Here is a 21,138-nt window from a genome sequence, read left to right as displayed (position 1 = left end):
TTGTTGAGTTGGAGAATGGCTTTGCAAAATTCAGAGGAGTGTGAACTGCGTTTCAGGTTGCCTAGTGCAAATTTGTAAAGTATAAATGATGCAGTTTCTCATTAAAATGCAGACAAAATTAATTTCCATCCACCCTTAGTCCATCTCCCCAGCTTTAAGCCCAATGTGACAGTGGAAAAAACCTGAAGCAACAGTTAGTATTGGAAAACAGTGATCAATCTCTCAGATTAAAAAAACACTAAATTGGGAATAGTACGTGTATAGCAATTGGGGTCTGGGAGAGCCATATTTGGAAGAATCTGCCCCTTCTTATAGATCCACGACCCCTGGCAGGATTCAAACTGGCAACTTACATCCCTGGGTATTTACAAACTAAGCTGTATCCTCTCTCTTCAGAAAAAAGGTGTGACAAGGAGTTTCTCTATCCCCTTGGGACAGCTGTGAAAAAGGGCCTCCTACCATTTCAAGAGATTCATTGTGGGGTTCATTTGCATCAAAAGAATGCAAGGGAAACCCCCCCGGAAACAAACAGCAGAGAGGCTAATCAAATCAAGTACTAATAATAAATCTCTCTGTCAAGGACCAGAGTGACTGGGCTCAGGGCTCAAAGGGGAGATGACCTACAGCTGGGAGAACCTCTGAGCAGATCAGGAAGGTGGGGAAGTGTAAGTAAACGCAAGTCCCTTTCTTTTCCTACGTGGTCGCGAGGGTCTGGGAGGGAGGCATGGCCAAGACTCGATGATGAATAGGAGTAGGAAGGCAGATGAGTGGGGCTGGCTGAGATTTGTGGGTTAGTGACTCATTCGTCCTAATGGACCAGTTGCTTGCCCTAGTTGCTAGGCCCAGGCCTGGACACAACTCTGGGACCCCTGAGAGCTATCTAGGAATGAGAATTTCACCAAGCATGACTTTTACTATATCAGGGCTGGCGTCAAAGTTTTGGGAGGTTGGGCATCTGCTGAGGGGCCCTACCACAGTTAGGGGGCCCACTGCCAAAAGACCCCTGGACCTGCTCTCCCGGTATACGCCGAAACCTGCTGGCTCGTTCACCAGCCTCTCACTCCGGCCCAGGAAAAAGCAGTGGCGAGAAAGAAGAGCGATGGCGACTTATGTAGTGGCCATCTGCCTTGCTAGAAATGAGGTTGTTGGAGTAATAAGGAAGAAGGAGGGGGTCCCGCAAAGGGTGCTTTGTCCAAGGGGTCTTACAATATCTGCAACCAGTGCTGAGACCTAAATCACAAATGCAGTTCAGGATTAGCAGGGGAACAGGCATAGCTCAGTGGTAGAGCAGCTGGGTTCAATCCCCAATGCATATCGTCCCAATTTTGGGAACCCAAAACAGAGACACACGTCTTCCAGGAGGCACTCCCAGGTGTTGTCACGTGACCCACGCCTTGCTCTCGCCCCCCAAAAGCACTTTTTTGGGGCAAGAGCGAAGCACAAGGAGAGTGTGTGGGGGCACAGCACCCAAAATGGCGCCCATTATCCCAGGCAAAAAAACAGATGTCCCATTTTTTCCAAGGCACTTGGCGGGTATGCCAGTGGTATCTCCAGGTAAGAGGCATCTCCTGGTAGGGCTGGGAGAAACTCCATGCAAGAAACTCTGGAGAACTTTTGCCAGTCATTGTAGACATTGTTGAGCTAGAGCAGTGTTTCCTAAACTTAGGTCTCCAGCTGTTTTTTTTAACTACAATTCCCATCATCCCTGACCACTGGTCCTGCTAGCTAGGGATGATGGGAATTGTAGTCCAAAAGCAGCAGGAGACCCAAGTTTGGGAAACATTGAGATGGAGGTATCAATGCTCTGAGAGAGTATAAGGCAACTTTCCTGGGCCTTTGGGGATGGCGGAACAAGTGCTACAAGCTTGGAGGACTTGGGCAAAAGGCCCTCAGTGGATCTGCCCCCTCTAGGAATGGGCCAGCCTCTTCCTGACCATTCGTTGTGGTCCATTTGCTTATCCTTTCCTCCTGGACAGGGGGAGAGTTTTTATTCAGTTCACATTTATAGGCAAAGCTACTTAATTCACACCTATCGAAACAATATGCGAACGGAAGCACAACCACCCTTCGAAACCTGCTCTTCTCCAAGTTCTGCAGCGTAGATCTCTAGCCAAATAGTTTGTACAAAAATGCATTTGATAGGGTAAATCGTGCATTTAAAAATGCGTATATTACTGAAAACAGCAAAGAAAAATGCATTCTATTAGGGAAAAGTATTTTCCAACAATCTGCATAATTGCATACAGACGTGTATATTATAAGAAATTCACACTAAAACGCTGGTGAATTTTCATAAGCTTTTTTGGGGGGGGGTTGGGATCATGAAATGGTGTAGAATTGGGGGAAACTCAATTTAAAACTGGAAAAATATGATAAAACTGGAACGGATGGGTCCATCCATCCCTACTCTGGGCCCAATCCATAAACCCAGAGCACGCTGCAGGCATAGCTATCGCAAGCTGTGACGTAAGGAAATGAAAATTGGCAGGGGAAATCCTTTTGGGTCTCCCGACTCTAAAATTCACATGAGCTGTGGAAATTCCAAGCCTTTAATAACCTCAGCAGCCACAGAGAATCAGGATAGTTAGCACGCCTTAACATACAGAATACAAACAAGCCTGGCGAGTCAGAAAGAACCCATCTACACAGCTTTTGGTTTCAGTCAGACCTAATTCTGAGAGTGACTTCTTGAGAGCTTTCTGTCCCCAACAAGAAAAAGAAAAAACAGCACAAAGCGATCTCCAGGCAGTCAACCATGTTGTATTCAAGATGACAGGAGCCTCGTGCAAACCTCAAAGAGTTGCTCTCTTGTGACAATTCCCCCCCCCCTTTACAAACCTTACAAACCTGGGATTCCGCCCGACCCCGGCACATGCAATAGTTATGCAGTCTTAGCAAAGAGACAAGCAGAGCCGTGTTCTTTCCGCACGTATGACAAGGCCTGGTTGTGAAATGGCACTGAGACAGGGGTCCTCCTGAGAGTGTTGGACTCCAGTTCCCATCAGCCTCAGCCACCATGGTCATGGCCAGTGTGATGATGGGAGTTGGAGTCCTGCAACATCCCATCCCTGCTTCAAATGGAGGCTATCGTATTTTTCGCTCTATAAGACACACCAGACCACAAGACGCACCTAGTTTTTGGAGGAGGAAAACAAGAAAAAAATATTCTGAATCTCAGAAGCCACAACAGCAAGAGGGATCACTGCGCAGCGGAAGCAGCAATCCCTCTTGCTGTTCTTGCTTCTGGGGTAGCTGCGCAGCCTGCATTCGCTCCATAAGACACACACACATTTCCCCTTACTTTTTAGGAGGGGAAAAGTGAGTATTATAGAGCAAAAAATACGGTATGTAAAATTATTATGACTATTGGAAGTGCTAAATGTTTGAATTTTTATTGTGTTTTTACATGTGCTGGAAGCCACCCAGAATGGCTGGGGAAACCCAGCCAGATGGGCAGGGTATAAATAATAAGATTATTCTTATTCAATATGTCTCCTGAATAAAGTATCAGTGTTGAACAGATAATGTTTAGATTTATTAAGTTTTAAAGGCCACATCTACACTATACATTTAAAGTGGCATCATACTGCTTTCAACAGTCATGGCTGCACCCAAATAATCTAGGGAACTGTGGTTTGTTAAGGGTGCTGAGAGATGTTAGCAGACCCCAATTTCCCTCACAGAGCTACAATTCCCAGAGAGATTTAAACACCAACTCCTCTTCCTAGGGGATTCTGAGAACTGTTAGCACTCTTAACAAGATACAGTTCCTAGAATTCTTCAGGGGAAGCCATGATGTGGTCTGCTTTAAATGCATAGTGCAGATGGAACCTAAAATGCATAGGCCATCTCTTCCAATGTGCAACGTCGCTAACAGTGAAAAATAAATCCACGTTATGGAGCAGCTGTGTGTTTGGCTCTCCAGATGTTCTGAACTACAGCTCCCATCATCCCTGGCCATTGCCCATGCTCGCTAGGACTGATAGGATTTGTAGTTCAGTGACTTCTGGAAGGCCAGAGGTTCCCCACTGCTCTCCAAGAGAGCCGAAGGGCACTCTGCATTATGGACTCGGTGCTGTTCATGGATGCACACCATCCTTGCAATGCTTTTCAAATGCCCTCACGTATTTCCACCCTGTAATAAAAAGCAATAAACCAAACAACATGGAAAAAGCAAACACAGTTTACATGGAGGAAGAAGTATGGAATGAAACCAGCAGGGTGCGGACATTTCAAAAACCCTGCATGCATGAGGCGTACCAAGTCTGCCACAGCTTCCGTGTGGAAGCACGCTAAGGTCACATGCACGCCATTAACTTCTAAAGTATTCATATATCGCTTTAAAAGCCATGGCTTCCCACACCGAAGGAATGATGGGAACTGTAGTTTATTTAGGGTTGAGAGAGAGTTGTTAGGAGACTCCTATTCCCTTCACAGAGCTACAAGTTCTCAGAGTGGTTTAGCTGTCCATCCTGCTTCCCAGGGAACTCTGGGAATCTGTGAGGGGAAGAGGGGTCTCCTAACAACTCTTGGCAGCCTTAGCAACAGTTCCCAGCATAGCTGTCAACCGTCCCTTATTTGGCGGGAAACTCCCTTATCCCAGCACTGTCCCACTGCTGTCCCGGATTGATGATGTCCCTTAAATTTCCCGGGTTTCATGCTTGCCCAGCTCGGAAGGGAAGCAGCGGCTTGGGGTCCTCCGCCACGAGAGAGAGCACGCGCATGAGCTGCCGCGTCTCCGTCTCTCCCTTTTCCCCCTCAGGGGCGCTTCGTGAGGAGACGGGTGGCGGTGGGCGGGCAGGCAGCCCCTCTCTTGCGAGACTTCCGCCACACTGCCAGGGGAAGCCGGAAGTGGCTGAGGAGGCGGCCTGAGGGAGGAGGAAGAGGAGGGGATGGGGAGGGACGCAGAAGGGCGCCGCAACTGCCTCATGCTGGGCTCGTGGGCGAGAGTCTCTCTTCCTCCCTCCCTCCCTCTCTCTCGGGTGGGGAAGGGCCGATGGAACTCCTCGCACCAGGACGACGGCAGCCCCGACGTGCATAAGCTAAGCAAAATCCCTTATTTTGGCTGCTGAGCCCTTATTTTCAAGGCTGCTGGTCCCTTATTTTCAAATCTGTAAGTTGGCAGCTATGGTTCCCAGGATTCTTTGGGGGGAAAGCTTTGACTGCTCAAATGGCATGAGAGTGCTTTAAATGTACTGTAGGGATATGGCCCAGGTCACTAAACCAGTAGCTTTCAAAACTGCCACCTTATGGGAACTTTCTGGCTTGTTTGCTGGGGAATCCCAGGAACCCCTTGTGCAGTACAAAGGATTGTGGTCATAGCTGTCAACGTTTCACTTTTTTATAAGGGAAATTCCCTTATTCCGAATAGGATTCCTCGCAAGAAAAGGGAAAAGTTGACAGCTATGATCGTGGTGGTGGGTAGGGAGAGCGTATTTTAAGGGTTCACTCTCCATTTCCTGACTAGGCCTGTTGGTCTAGTTGGAGTGTGGCCACAAATGTAGTCAATACCGCTCTGTGGGGCTGCATTGCATGTGGAGATGGACAATGGCAGGCTGCCTGGCTTTGAGGGAAGCCAGAGCACTGTTACTACGGTTTTCGTTGAGGAACCACAGAGTTCACCAGAACGCAGCTTGAAAACAGCCAAGCCATTGTGAAAGTCAGTACCAAAACCTAGAGACAGCCCAGCTGTCCACCTGAGATGGAAAATTCAACTTGTGTCCCACCCCGTCCGTCACCTCAGCCTGCTTCACTGTATGGGCTCTGTCAGTGCAAAACTTAAAAGAAAAAAGAGCCAGCATCTATAAAGCCTGGTGAAAAACAGGCAAGAGTTAGTGGAGAACCATTGGCCTTTCAAGATGTTGCTTGAACTACAACTCCCATCATCCCTGGCCATCGGCCATGCTTGCAGGGGCTGGTGGGAATTGTAGTCCAGCAATCCCTGGAGGGCCACACCTGCAAGGGAGGGTGAGGAGATTGAATCCTGAGGTAGATTGGCTCACTTTAGGCTGCTGTGGAGGCTGGTCCATTAAGATAAATAGGGAAACCTCAGTCTGGCCTCAGCCAGTACACACCTCCCCCAGACTCTCCAAGGCTCCCTATTTTCCAGGAACAGTCCTGGATTTACAGAAGCTGTCCTAATCTTTGATTTGGTCCCATGGCAGCCCGCTTTTCCTTAGGATGTCCCTATTTTCATCAGAGAAATGTTGAAGGGCATGGAGTTATCTGACCCCCAAGTCATCTGAAGGCAGCCCTGTATAGGGAAGTTTTTTCAATGTTTCATATTTTATTATGTTTTTATATATATTGGAAGCAGCCCAGAGTGTCTTGGGCAACCCAGTCAGATGGGCAGGGTATAAATAGTAAAATTATTATTATTAATATTACTTATTATTATTATGGAATAGGAAGTCCCTATTTTCATGGGAGGAATGTTGGAGGGTGCCTTCTTAGGGTGTGTTTGTGCTGTCTATCAGTTTGTTCCTCCTCCTCAACCTCAGCGTTGCCCTTGCAGAACTCAGCTGAGAGGTAGAGAGGGGGTGAATCTAGATTTACTAGGCCCTGCCTGTCATTGGCTCTGGCTGCCCCTCCTCTTGACCTCCATGCCACCTGCCCCATCAGTTCCAATGGACACCAACAGCCATCGGTGTTGGGAAATGCCATTTTTGAAAGCCTCTCCATGTTTATTCCTTCATGAGTTGCCATAATAATAATAATAATAATAATAATAATAATAATAATAATAATGATAATAATTCTCTAGGCAGCTTACCGAGTGAAATAGACAAATTTAAATAGCATGCCATCTAGTTTAGAAACCAACCCAGCTATAGCAAATAATAAAATTCACTCATAAAAGCCAACATATATTGGCAGGCACAAATCAAACCTTGAAAAAAGCACACCAAGAACTCAGGCCAATGTAAGTTTCAATAGTGGGAGTGGTTCCTCCTCGCAAATTAATAGTCAGTTGTAATAAAAACTAATCCATTCAAAAGTATGTATTCTGACAAGGATTACAAACTCAAATAGAGATTACAAACTCTAACAGAGTTTTTAATAACAAGAACTCCAATTTATTTAACAAATCAAACCTTGGCAGCCAACCAGATAGATAGATAGATAGATAGATAGATAGATAGATAGAGTGTAACAAAACATATGCTAAAACCTAAAACTGGTAGAATTGTCATAATTCTGTAATTCCGGGGGGGGGGGGGGAGACATCAATTGTGTTAAAAGATGTTAGAGATGCTAAAAGGTCTGAGAAGACAAAAACAAAGTCTTTGGTGCTGAAAAATCACTGACAGGCACACCAGGCCTCTTTCTCACAAGAGATTGGCACACAGACGGTTCAAACTTCTGAAAAGTCAAGGCTCCTTACATGTTGCCCTTCCTGAAGGAGGCTGGATCCCACCCTGCTTCTGTGTTTGTTTTCTACCTGCAGGGTCGTTTCCACGAAAAGGAATGCCAGATATCTCCTGACTCTTCAGACAGGACTGCCATACGTTTGGGCTTTCAAAGGTGGAATTGACGTCCGGGTGGGGAAGCTGACACATTGTCCTGGATCTTAGGCAAGTCAATCAAAAAATTGCAGGTTTTTTGGCGTTTTTGTTTAAAAGAGCTCAACAACTTTGGGGTTAGTCTAAAAATAAGACCAACAATTTTGGAGTGTTCCTAAATAAAGCTCAACAACTTTCGAGGTTGTCAGAGCCTGCATCACATGGCTTCTCCATCTGATAATATCAGATGGACGTTAGCCTCTTTTTGAAATATGGCAACCCTGCTTTAAGGTGATGTGCTGCTGCTTTAAATGTATATCGCGGTGGGCGGGGGGCGGGCGGCACAGAATGGAAATAGCCAGAGCTACACATCCTTAATCACATTCTGGCATTTGCCACAGAAGAAAGCGTTGCCCTGCCATGGCAACAACCAGATCCGACCACAGGAGGGCGTATTGAAGCTGAAATTGTCACAGTGCAGAGACAGTTAACAGTGCCAGTTTTTCAATGAAAGCACCACAGGAGAATGAGCTTGGAGAGGCCATCTGATGCAGTCTCAACTGTTCGAAAGAGAGAAAATATAACCATTGCTGCGTCTTGTATAACTTTTTGGTTTTCCAAAGGTACATGTAGGGCAAACAACTAGAATGGGGTCCAAAGACTCTCCTTGGGAAATTAGGTTAAAAAAAGGTATCACTTTCCTTTGCCACAATCCTTTTTCACTGGCCTCAATGTATTGTCCAGCATTCAGGGGTGGTTTGACCATTAGGGCAGATGGGGGGGGCACTGCCCCACCAGCCTCAGTCAACCCTCTTACTTGCAACCACTCCAGAGGATCGTAGAATCAGCTAAGTCTCTCCCCTCATTTCTAATACGTTTTATTCCATTTTGAAAACTTAAAACACATTAACTTCAAATTCAGTTTACATTTCTATTTCAAAATAAGCAGGGTGGCTTCCTACCCTTACCTTACTATGGTGTTTTTGTTTCCACCCATAATCTGCTGCATTTTATGTCAAACTATGTCTGATAGCATATTTCCTCTGTTACACTTACTGCCATTTTTAATCCGCTGCTCATAATTCAAACCCTTTCAAAATTCATTTGACTACAGTTCTTTCTCAGGTATTCCAAAAAGGGTTTCCATTCTTCAATATAAACTAAGTCAGCTAAGTTTCAACATTGCCTCTTCTAGAAATAAGCAATGATGATGATGGGGAATTCATTGGTTCTGCCTGTCATTGGCTCTAGGCTCCACCTCCGGTTTGGAGCCTTGGGATGCGGGTGGCGTTGTGGTCCAAACCACTGAGCCTAGGGCTTGCCAGTTGGAAGGTCTGTGGTTCGAATCCCTGCAACGGGGTGAACTCCCGTTGCTCGGTCCCTGCTCCTGCCAACCTAGCAGTTCAAAAGCACATAAAAGTGCAAGTAGATAAATAGGTACCGCTCCGGTGGGAAGGTAAACGGCGTTTCTGTGCACTGCTCTGGTTTTGCCAGAAGCAGCTTAGTCATGCTGGCCACATGACCCAGAAAAACTGTCTGCAGACAAACGTCGGCTCCCTTGGCCAGTAAAGCGAGATGAGTGCTGCAACCCCAGAGTTGTTCATGACTGGACCTAATGATCAGGGGTCCCTTTACCTTTACCTCCCCCAAAGGTTCAGAGAAGGACAACCCAAATTATCAAGGGGGATGAAGCGACTCCCCTGTGAGAAGAGATTATAGCATTTTGGGCATGATAGAAGTGCATAAAATTATACATAGCACAGAGAAGAAGTTATTCTCCCTAGAAATGCTAGAACTTTGGGGACCCAAAGAAGCAGAATGTTGGAAGACGCAGGACAGACAACAGAAATTCCTGCATTGCATGGAGCTGGGCTGGATAACCCTCAGGCTCCCTTCCAACTCTGCAATGATTCCTTCTTCACAAACCACAGAGTTAAACTATGGAATTTGCTCCCCAAAGAAGCAGTGATGGGTCACCAAGTTGGATGGATTTGAAACAGGCTTAGGCAAACCCATGAATGGTATCAAGAGCTGCTTGAGAGGATGCTTCTGAATGCCAGTGACTGGAAACAGCTGGGGGGGGGGAGAAGTTCAGGTCCTGCTTTTAGGCTAACCATGGGCATGTGGCTGGCCAGCAGGGGTGTCAACTTGAACAAAATGTTGGGGGGCCCAGTTAAGCCCGTCACCACATGATCAACCACAAGACACGCACACATGTACACACACACAGCATTTGAATGCCAGTGCCCATCAACTTTGGGGGTCCAAGGCCCCCTCAGATAGTTCATGGCATAGCTGTCAACTTTCCCCCTTTTAAAAGGGAAATTCCCTTATTCCGAATAGGATTCCTCGCAAGAAAAGGGAAAAGTTGACAGCTATGGTTATGGGCAGGGAAGCAAAGGGACCTCAGCCCCTAGGAGTTAGCTCCTATGTTGGCCACTGTGAGAAAAGGATGCTGGAGATTGAAACTTGAGATTGAAAAAAAGAAGACGAGAGAACTAAGGCCACATTCATGACATGCCTTTATAGCAGTACCACGCCACTTTAAACAGCCATGGCTTCCCCCAAGGAATTCTGGGATCAGTAGTTCATTAAGGGTTCTGAGACATTTTACAAGGCCCCTGTTCCCCTCCCTAGAGCTACAGTTCTCAGAGTTCCCTGTGAAGAGGGGTTGATTGTTCATCCACTTTGGCAATTGTAGCTCGGAGGAGGGAGAGAAGAGTTTCCTAATGACTCTTGGCACCCTTAACAAACCACAACCCCAGAATCATTTGGGGGGAAGCTATGACTGTTTAAAGTGATATGATACTGCTTTAAATGTACAGTGGTACCTCGGGTTACATATGCTTCAGGTTACAGACTCTGCTAATCCAGAAATATTACCTCGGGTTAAGAACTTTGCTTCAGGATGAGAAACCGTGCTCTGGCGGCACGGCAGCAGCGGGAGGCCCCATTAGCTAAAGTGGTGCCTCAGGTTAAGAACAGTTTCAGGTTAAGAACAGACCTCCGGAACGAATTAAGTACTTAACCCGAGGTACCACTGTATGGTGAGATTGTGGGCTAAGAGAAACCCACCCCTGGTACCCTTCTTTGTGGTCCCCCAGTTCCTCTTTTGCAGAGAGTGAGCCTGGCGCCATTGCCCCTTCAGTGAGATTTTCACTCTACCCCTCTCTATTTCCACAGTCTTCCTGGGTTGCCATGCCGTGTGCAAAGGATGAGTTCTTGGACGAGCTCTTGCAAAAGTGCATAGCCTGCAATGTCACATGTCACCCGCGCCCATTTCAAGGATGTGCCGATGCCTGCAGTGAGTGTCCTGGGAACATGTGCTGTTTTCCTGCTTGGCAGGAGGTTGGACTCGATGGCCCTTGTGGTCTCTTCCAACTCTTTGATTCTATGATTCTATTCTATGATATATATTTTTTTAAGTTGCAATGTTTGCGTGCCTCTTTTCAACCATGATGCTCCCAGATCCTGGAATCAGATCAGCTGACATCAATTGCTGCATTCCCCTTGCAATGGCAGCTCAGAAATAGCCTTTGATGGTCCCAGAGAAAGATAATCTCTCCCGGCTCCTGGCTCGCTTTCCTGGAAAAATGGTGGTATAATTTTTTTTGTAAAAAAAAGAGAGAGAGAGAGAAATCGGATGTTCATTTGCATACAATTTGCCCAAAAATTGACTATGTTAATTTGTAAGCTTAAATGCAAAATTTGTGACTATGATTTAATATTGCTTTTCTCTGTTAATCTCTCTTAATATTGCACAGCCTGCTGTTCAGGTGCTACTAACCTCTGATGGGAAGCTGCAAGGGCCCTCTTACCCTCCTTTCTAAAGGGTATTTATTGGTGTTGCCAGACCTCCAGTCTGACCTGAAGTCTCCAGGTGTGCCTGGCCCCCTGTAGATGTCAGGTGGAGGTGAATCTCCAGGTGGACAAAAGTCCCTTTAATAATAATACATATTATTAAGAAGACTTACATGCAGCTTGCAAGCTTACAAAGCCCAGCAGGAGCCAGCTACAAATTGTAGCATACTTGGAGGTGGGGAAGTGCCCCCCATTAACTTCCATCTCCAGGGTCCATCATGTGACATCACCAGGGGCCACCCTAGCTCAGAGGTTTGGGATGTGAAACCTCAGCATTTGGGATGCTCCTGATTTGACAACTCTAGTATTTATCTTTTGGCTAGACTTGGACTGGACAGCCCTTCAAATAGGGAGCTCCACCAAGTAGGAAAGAAACTCTAGGGTTGGAGAGGGAGTGTTTTCATCAGAGTCCTCTTCCAGAGTCCACCAAATGTTCCCACTGGTGCTCAGCCTTGGTCAACATACTTCCCAAAGGGAGCTTGTTGCAGCAGGAGTGGGAGACACCCATAACTCTTCACCAGCCTGATTCATCTCTGACTCTCGGCCTACTCTCCTGAGTCAGCTTCTGCTTCTGGACTTTGCTCTGCCACAGGCTCCCCCAGCTCACTAAGCCCTGTTACCTCTTCAGTTTCCAATACCTCATCCTTCCAGTCTTCTTGCTCTTCTCCAGTGTGGTGTAGTGGTTGAGAGCGGTAGATTCGTAATCTGGGGAACCGGGTTCGCTTCCCCGCTCCTCCACATGCAGCTGCTGGGTGACCTTGGGCTAGTCACACTTCTCTGAAGTCTCTCAGCCCCACTCACCTCACAGAGTGTTTGTTGTGGGGGAGGAAGGGAAGGGAGAATGTTAGCCGCTTTGAGACTCCTTCGGGTAGTGATAAAGCGGGATATCAAATCCAAACTCTTCTTCTTCTTCTTCCTTGTGACCACTCATTGTCGTCCCAATCTTGGGGATCTGAGCCTTTGTCTCTTGGGGGTTCCCCAGCTGGTAGCTCCCACTACTCCTCAGTGCCCAGCCAGTCCATGACATCGACCTTGGGTCAGTCACTAACCAGCCTAACCAGCTTCACAGGGTTGTTGTAAGATTCAAGGAGGCGGCGAAGAACCACGCACCCCCCCTTGAAGGAAAGGTGGGCTATAAGTGCAATTCAATAATAATTTCCAGAGCAAGAAGCATATTTTCTTTGTTTGAAAAGGTTTTAATCAATCGGTCTAATGGCTAATTGAATATAGCTGCAACCCTAATTGGAATTGGCATGGGTTACGGAGCTCATTTACGAAGAGGGATGCTGAATCTGCGACTCTCCGTGTATTTTGAACTACAACTATTATCATCCCTGACCACGAAGGTTGGGGTTGACAGCAGCTGGAGTCTAACCACATTGGGAGTGCCACAGGCTCCCCCATCCCCATCCCAACAAAATATTATAATGAGCTAATTTATGAAGCCCATAAAAATAATCACGATCCCTATTTATCACCACTTATTTCTGACAACAAGCGCTTTGCAACATCTGAAGGGCGCGTCAGCCATGCTTGGTGGATGCAGGCTGATTTAACAGCTGGCAATAGGTGCAAAAAGCTTCACGGAATAAGGTGAACCGGCTGGCAAGCCAGATGCTCCAGCAGTTCAGTGGCGAGAGGAGAGCAATCCCTCTTCCAGCTTTCGCCAGCCTCAAGGATGCTGCTGTTCCCATGGCAACATGAGCTGGTAGCCAATGAACTGCAGGCGGGCCCAAGATTGGACCGGAGAAAATGCTGACTCGTGACTGGAGCATCTCACTCGTTATTTATTTAATACAATGGATGCAAACCCTGTTTTGTCTCCTTCTCCTCAGGTTCCATAGACTGCAGCAAACATGAGGGCTTCTACTACGACTGGCTCCTGAGGCAGTGCTTCAGTTGTGTTAGTATCTGTGGGCAGCACCCCAGGGAATGCAACCCTTTCTGCAAAAGTAAGCGTCTGGGATGAATGGGCCACACTAGAGCTGGAAAGCAGGGTTTTCCTCACTGGATTCTCAGCCCCAGATGATACCTCCAGGCATATAGAGAGAGCGTTCCCTCTCAGAGTGTAAATACAGCTTAATTCCTTCCCGCCCCGCCCAGACACAACACTCCAGAATTAGGTTACAGAGCTTGTGTCGGAGGATGCCTGTATAAACCAAAATGTTGGGGGATAAAGGACAGAATTCTATGCTGCTGCTAAGATCCAGTGTACACTATGCCTTTAAAGCACATTTGAGGCACATCCTTCCCCTCAAAGAATTCTGGGCACTGTAGTTTGTTAAGGGTTGCTTGGAATCGTAACTCTGTGAGGGGGAAACTACAGTGCGCAGAATTCTTTAAAGGTATAGCGTGTACGGCGGATGTGCCAACACACCAGGCAGACTGGGGGTGGGGTGGGGAATAGTGTAATGTGTGTGTACAAAGTAAGATTTAGCTTTTGCCTCTGGCCCTGTCCACCACTGGCCCGTGGCTCTCGGAAGGTTTCCCAGCACAGAATGTGGCCATTCGGCTGATAAAGGTTCCCGATCCCTGCGCTAGGCATTGTGCACAGGATGTTCACCAAAGCTCCATGGAGGATTCCTGCTAGATGAGCAGCTGTTGACCTTGTTGCCCCTCCATTGACTTTCAGAGGATGCTGCGCCTACCTTACCAGCAGTGGCTGCTCTCCAGGGTGTCCAGTGCAAGATGGACAGTGCGTGTGACCAGCGGATGGTCATCTACATGATCTTGGGCATCTGTCTGTGTACTCTGCTCTTCTCCTTGCTGTTGACTTGGGTTCACTTTAGGAAATGGGTGGATGCGGCGATCTGCCAAGCCGGTACCATCGCTTGCCGGAAAGGAAATGACAGCCCCAAAGGTAAATGCTTTCTATCATTTGAGTTCAGATTTCTCAACCCACCCCAAACGCAGAATCTACATTGTCCAGCATAGAATCGGGTCAGATCTACAGATGCATCAGAATCAGGTGGTGGGAGGCGATGAAGGAATCGCTCACAAATTTATTGACAGCTGCACGAGTTATTATAGCTAGGAAGTGGAAGGGGCAAGCAGAATATAAAATGGAAGAATAGTATAGAGATGTGGGATATAGCTATTAACGATAAATTAACATGTGCCATTAAGGTAAGACGGTGGCATATGCAGGAGGAAAGATTTTGAGGAGATATGGAGGGCGTTTGTAGAATTTGTACTGTTAAAACGGAAAGGGGTCAAACCATCGCAAGAGGTGTTGAAGTTTTGGGAGGTTGGATAGTTACAATGGAATGGTCTCAGTGGTGGGGTGCACATTTTTATTCTTATTTATTTATGGTTATTACTTTGTCAAGATAAATAAAATAAAATAATAAAATAAAATAAATCAGGTGGTGGGGAGGACTGTACGCTTTAGATAAGTAGGTGTGGCGATCACATTGGCATATGCTCCTCCTATTTTATTTTTTTTAAGCTTTCCCCGCAAGAGGAAAAGCAGAGCATAAAGTTGGCTGAGTTAGAACTCTTTAACTGCAGTGAGGTTTGTCTGAAGAATGTTAAAAACTATGATTCCCCACTGAAGTCTAAAGGAGCACAGTCTACTTTCAGACCTCAGCATTCTGCTTTATCAAAGGTTGTGTTTATGCCGCAGTAAACTGTCCTGGTCTAAGGATGTAACCCACAGTAAATTAATCTATTAGTTTAATAGAAAAGCTGGCATTAATTAAATTTTTTTTTTAAACATTAAATATTTGCAAAAAAATGTGACATACACAGGACAGAGAACGCTTTCATCTGTTCTGACAAGCATTAACACCCTCCCCCCACCCAATAAATAATAATTTGGTTATACCCCACCCACCCCTTTTATAATTGTTTACCCATATGTGGATTTCTGTATTTCACTAATTTAAGTGATCAAGTGCCTATGAGAAATCAAACAAATCTCTTTCAATAGAGGACAGCCCTAAAAACACACACACACTATCTCCTGTGCCAAGAAAAACTGTATAAATTATTTAACCCACTTAAAAACATGCTCGCTTGTTTCCTGCTTCTGCTAGGCCAGGGGGACTTTGCAGGAAACTATGAAGATAATGGAAGCCCCACACTCCCATCTCCAAAGCACACACTCACCACCAAAAATCTTCCCTAGCCCACACCCCATCTCCTCAGACCTCCCTGGTCTACAATGTTCAAGTGTGTCTTTGCCACCAGGACTTGGAACCTTTCCCAAAGCAAAATTCAGGCTTCATAGGCTGCTGGATTCCTCCTCAACGGTGGCTTGCCTTGTGTAGAGTTGCCAGGCCAGGAGCATCCCAGACCCCGAGATTTCAGAGCACAAACCTGAGATCTAGAAGCAGCCTCCGGTGGTGTCACATCGGTGAACCTTGGAGATGGAGGTTAATTGGGAGGGGGAAATGGAAGAAGGCAGTCAACACACACCCAGACTTTCTGTGCTATGATTCACCGTCGGTTCCCGCTCGGCAGAAGCTTGCAATATGCATACACATACACAGTCTTCTTAATACTAATTATTAAACGCACTCTGATGCCAGCCCTCCACATGCCTCCACATGCCACCAGCCAGGCAAACCTTGAGACTTTGGGTGAAGCCTGGAGGCTTGGCAACCCTAACACCATGCCATTGGCTCTTCTCATTTACATTTTCAGCCTCATAGAGGCCTTCCGCCCCGCCCAATGCATTTGTTTTTTTATCTATGGCATTGCTATTTACTGCATTCACATTGAGGGAGCTCAAGGGAGCGTTCATGGTTCTCTCCCCCCCGTCCCTTGCCAATCATATTCCCGCAAGATTGAGGGGTAGGTTAGTCTCGAGAGATAATGATTGGCCCAAGGTCAGCCTGTGAGCTTCGTGGCTGAGTGGAGACTTGAACCCTGGTCTCCCAGATCCCAGTCTGACACTCTCAAGTGCTGTACCACACTGGTCTTCAACTGGAATGAAAGATTCCACCAGTAGGCTATGCCACAGGTCGCCGCAACAACCACCCCTTTATCTCCCCTCCACTTTTATTTTTTTACTTTTAAAAATTACAGTGATGGGGAGAGAAAGGAAGAAAACAGAGGAAAGTACCATTCCACCTACTGCTCAGGCTGGGGGTGCCATTGTTTATGTAGTCAAAACAGCATTGCTCGTGCACAAGAGCGAGTTTGGGGAGTGGTGGAACCCCCTGGTTTGCAGCAGCGCAAGAAAGGGAAGGAACACCCCCCTCAAAAAAGAACCTTCACGCTACAACATTTTATTATAGGTCCCAGCTGCGCAGCTAAAAAAAAAAATGGCACTAGTATGTACTCTACAGGGTTAGGCTTTGACATTAATTCTTGCTTCCCTGTGGAGAAGTTCTGTGAAGGGGCAAGGACTCTCCCAGGCTGGAAAGAGATTGGTGGGGGAAATAGGGGCAATTTCAGGATCAAATCAGAAGCAGGGATGGCTTTTGTAAGTCCTGGAAAATAGGGACACTTGGGAGGGCATGCGTAGCAGTTAAAACTGGCATAAAACCAATAGATGTATACCCCAAGCACTGAAAGGTATTGTTTAGCGCACACTGTTCTGCCTCTTATGCTCGGGAAAGTGTGCAAGATTCTATTCTGCCCCCCAAACCTCACAGCAACCCAATAATTCTCTCACGCCTTTTCCAGCCTCCTCAGATACGCTTTGTGCACTGTGTCATCCATTCCACTCTGTTGTGCTTCTTTTGGTGTGGAGGCCTCAGCAAATGCCCAGCTTGATTGCCTTCTGGGTGGATTATAAATATAATGGGTAAACATGCCTTCCAATGAAAATAGGGATGTCCTATTTAATAATACAGTGGTACCTCAGGTTACATACGCTTCAGGTTACAGACTCCGCTAACCCAAAAATAGTGCTTCAGGTTAAGAACTTTGCTTCAGGATAAGAACAGAAATCGTGCTCCGGCGGCATGGTGGCAGCAGGAGGCCCCATTACCTAAAGTGGTGCTTCAGGTTAAGAACAGTTTCAGGTTAAGAACGGACCTCCAGAACAAATTAAGTACTTAACCTGAGGTACTACTGTAGTAATAATAATAATAATAATAATAATAATAATAATACCCTACCCATCTGACAGGGTTGCTCCAGCCACTCTGGACATCTCCCAACATATATAAAAACATAATAAAACATTAAACATTAAAAAAAACCTTCCCTGTACAGTGCTGCCTTCAAATGTCTTCTAAAGGTTGTATAGTTAGTTATCTCCTTGGCAGAACCACATACCCTCCAAAATTTCTCCAATGAAGATAGGGACCCATAACCTCCAATATTTCTCTGATGCAAAATAGGGATGTCCTAAGGAAAAGTGGAACATTCCGGGATAAAACCAAAAACCGGGATGGCTTCTGTAAATCTGGGACTGTCCCTGGAAAGTAGGAACACTTGGCCTGGAAAAATAAAGGCCCAAATCTCATGCAGTGATTTTCATGGCTGGGTTGAGATTTGAACTCGTGCCTCCATACTCCTTACCTGATACTGCCTGCTAGACCACAATGGCAGCTTCTGGGAAGACTCCCACTTTAATGCACATGGACTTATTTTTCAGAGCATCTAATGGAAGCAGGGAGCGTGGGGAGCGGATCCAGCGGCAGCCAGACACCAGAGCCCATTGAAACCTGCGGCTTCTGCTTCCCTGAAGCAAGCCCTGCCGTTCAAGAAACCAGGGCCCACAGGACTTACCAAGCCGGGATGGCAGGGGGTCCCGCCGTGGCAGGGACTGCTGGCACAGGGAGTATGGGAACCATTCCTACCCCTGAAGATGGTCACTTCCAAATTATCTGCTCTCCCTCGCAAGAAAAGATGCAGGTGAATTGAGATACGGGGCAATGAGATACTACAGGACCATAGCCGCCCCTCCACACTAGAGCAAAACTGCGTGAATTTTCCAGGTTCTTCCTCCACACAATTCCCCTGGGAATGCCTCCTTACACAATCTGCAGAATCCAGAAGGTAAAACAATTCCTGGACTCAGCCACTTCAGGACTGCAGGTGGCATCGATTTGCATGTCTGAATTCTACCCCCCTTGGAAAGACCTCCCTGCATATAGAAAGCCAGGGCTTCAGGAGTAAAGAGTTTTGCAGCCTAATCTTCTCTCTTGACATATCTGCTATTTACATTAACAGTTAGGAAGTCTTTCCCTGCTCTCCTCTCTGCACATGTTCTAAATCAGCAGTGGACATGACATCCCAGGGGGAAAGCCCTTCATTGACTTTCTTTCAAAACAAAAACAAAAACCAGCAGCTAGTGAAGAAAGCCTAATTCTTTGTCTGTTCACAGGAATAGGAAAAGTGTTGAGATGAAAGATCACGTTTCTACTGACCCCAATTTCAAATAAACATGCCTTACTTTCTGCAATACGTGCCACAGCAATCATTCACAGGTATATAAAAATCAGATATGCCTACAGTGTTTATTTTACACACCACTTTTTCCTCAAAGGAGTAGTGTACATGGTTCCCCTCCTCATTTAATCATTTCCCCAAGCAATCTGAGACTCTGCAGGCATGCCTGCCTTTGCTCTTCCCACTTCATGCCTCCCTTGGTTCTGGGAGACCAGGGAAGAGGGGAGCTTGTCGCAGCAGGAGGGGGAGGCAACCTGGCTTCCTCGCCAGCCAGACTCATCTCTGCCTCTTGGTCTCCCTCCTTTCCTGCTTCTGCTTCCATTTCTGCATCTGAACTTCTCTCTGCCACAGACTCTCCCATCTCACTAAACCCTGTTAGCTCTTCAGCTTCTGACACCATCTCTTCCCAGTCTCCTCCCTCTGACCACTCATTAACATCCCGCCACCAATCCCCAGACTCTGAGCCTTCTACCCTTGGGGGTTCCCCAGCTGGTTCCTCGGCGTCCAACCAGTCGATAACACCCTTGGGGTTCCTTGCACGATTCTATGATTTCAATGGCACTCATTTGCAAATCCTGCATGCTTAGCTCTGAAGCTGAAAGGCTTTTTTTTAAAAAAAAAAAACCTTCCCTAAAGAGTGGCATGAAATGAGCCAGCTTCAATAGGACTGCTAATAAATCCCATCACAGCTACATGGCAGACTTTTCGCCATCCTGAAAAGTACATCAGCTCAGAATCATTTTGCCATAGAAGACTTTACTGTACTCAGGCATCCCTTGGTCTACATCTCCCTAGATTTCTTGGAAAAGCCTAAGAAACCTACTGGATAGGCGGATTCCCAGGAAAATGGTTGCACAACACTTTGCACTGGGGCCCAATTAGGCATGCCTATTTGAAATGTTTTGTGAGTGCGGAGAGCTATGATCACTGCAAAGGCTCAACAATCTCAAAAGCTTTTTCGAGAGGCGGTGGAAAGCAGCTGCGGAGTTAGAGCAAAAACGTGATGTCAGAGGCAGATGAGTATAGCTTAACAAGCAAACACCTTTCCTTGCCCTCCAAAAAGCAGCTTATGAAGTACAGAGACGTAGGAACATTGGGAAGATCCCTGCTGAATCAGGCCAAAGACCTATTTAGTCCGGCAGCCTGTTCTTAGTGGCCAGCCTCATGCCTCCATTGAAAGTCTGCAAGCAGGTCATGAGTGCAACCCCACCCTATGGTTCCCAGCATCTGGTATTCCCAGCCACTGGGGAAGGAGCAGTCCCCCCCCCCCCAGAAATGGGAAACTTGAGGCGGGCCTGGGGAGATCAGGACAGACTGTCGGAATGTTTTGTACGGAGGTGCTGAAATGGTGTCTGTCTACTTTTACGGCTCTTGGATGAGTGTAAAATCCACACAGAATATAAGAACGTTTGTCTTCAACCCGCTTGTGGAGATTATCAGAGATCACAAAGAAAGGAATATATGATAACAAGAAGATGAGGAAAACAACAAAGAGAAGATTGAACAGAACTGTGAATATTATTTTGACAGAACTGTGTAATTAAAGCAGCAGCAGCAAGAGAGATGATCGGATCCCTTTCGGAGCTCGAAGCATGGGTACCCCCAACAAAAATGTTAAAAATTTGGCTGTGTAATTTGGAATTATTGTGATTTGAAATTAATGTGATGTGATTGGCCTGTTAATAAAAAATATCTAAAAACAAAAACAAAACAGAAATGGGAAACTTGTAATCTTTCAGGTGTTTTAGCACAACTGCTCCCACCCTCCCTGTCCATATTGGCTGGGGCTGATGGGAGATTATTATTTTAATTGTCAGGAGCCAAAGTCAGCAAAGAAAAACATGGTCTCAGTGAAGTCAACTCTTTATTCAAGAAACCGAAAACAGCATAGGCCTAGCGATCTCACCAACTCTTCCCAGGAGGTCTTGCTCCCACACGGCAGCCGAGAGGACCAAAGGCCCCTTGCTTTCTCAGCATCAACTAGGACTCCTCCTCTCCAGGGTCTTTCCCACAGAGTCTCAGACTGCACCTGTGCCTTCTTCATTTCTCTGCAAGTTCTAGAAGAGGGGTGTGTGTGGAGAGCTGGTTCCAGCCACGGCAAGGGAAGATGTGGTTCCATGTATCACTCTGTCCCAACCCCGTACTCCAGGGAGGAGATTTAGAATGAACACACCGCTGGAAAGCAAAGGGTTAAATGCTTGCCCCCCCCCCTTATCGATCCAGTCTTCTATGGCTTCTTTTCTTGACTGGGGTAGGAGCCCCATCAAACACAAATCCCTCCACATATATTGAGACTGTCAACACATGTAAATCGCTTCCAATACTTGGAAGTTCATTATAGTAAACATGGGGTGGTTTTTATGGCCGAAAGCGGGCCACGCCCCAGTCACTACCAGCATATCACCAACTACGTACGGCTTCTTGG

At 46.5% G+C, this 21,138-nt stretch overlaps 1 protein-coding gene across 3 annotated transcripts; it reads left to right on the top strand.

Annotated features, from left to right (window-relative positions):
- Positions 1-580: 580 nt before the first annotated feature.
- TNFRSF13B (TNF receptor superfamily member 13B) lies at positions 581-20,424 on the top strand. 3 transcript variants are annotated; one of them, XM_083474909.1, is made up of 6 exons: positions 590-665; positions 7,448-7,574; positions 10,686-10,806; positions 13,199-13,315; positions 13,996-14,223; positions 17,917-20,424. In XM_083474909.1, the coding sequence occupies exons 3-6, from the start codon at positions 10,701-10,703 to the stop codon at positions 18,183-18,185; spliced, it is 720 nt and encodes a 239-aa protein (XP_083331035.1). In that variant the 5' UTR covers positions 590-665; positions 7,448-7,574; positions 10,686-10,700; the 3' UTR covers positions 18,186-20,424. The 3 variants fall into 3 exon arrangements, with proteins under 3 accessions (XP_083331037.1, XP_083331035.1, XP_083331036.1); XM_083474910.1 differs by lacking the exon at positions 590-665 and adding an exon at positions 5,099-5,113; XM_083474911.1 differs by lacking the exon at positions 7,448-7,574 and having other exon boundaries at positions 581-665.
- The last annotated feature ends 714 nt before the right edge of the window (positions 20,425-21,138 follow it).

This window comes from Podarcis liolepis (assembly GCF_965112155.1).
Source record: "Podarcis liolepis genome assembly, chromosome: 14".
Classification (NCBI taxonomy): domain Eukaryota; kingdom Metazoa; phylum Chordata; class Lepidosauria; order Squamata; family Lacertidae; genus Podarcis; species Podarcis liolepis.
This window is presented reverse-complemented; position numbering and strand designations above follow the sequence as displayed.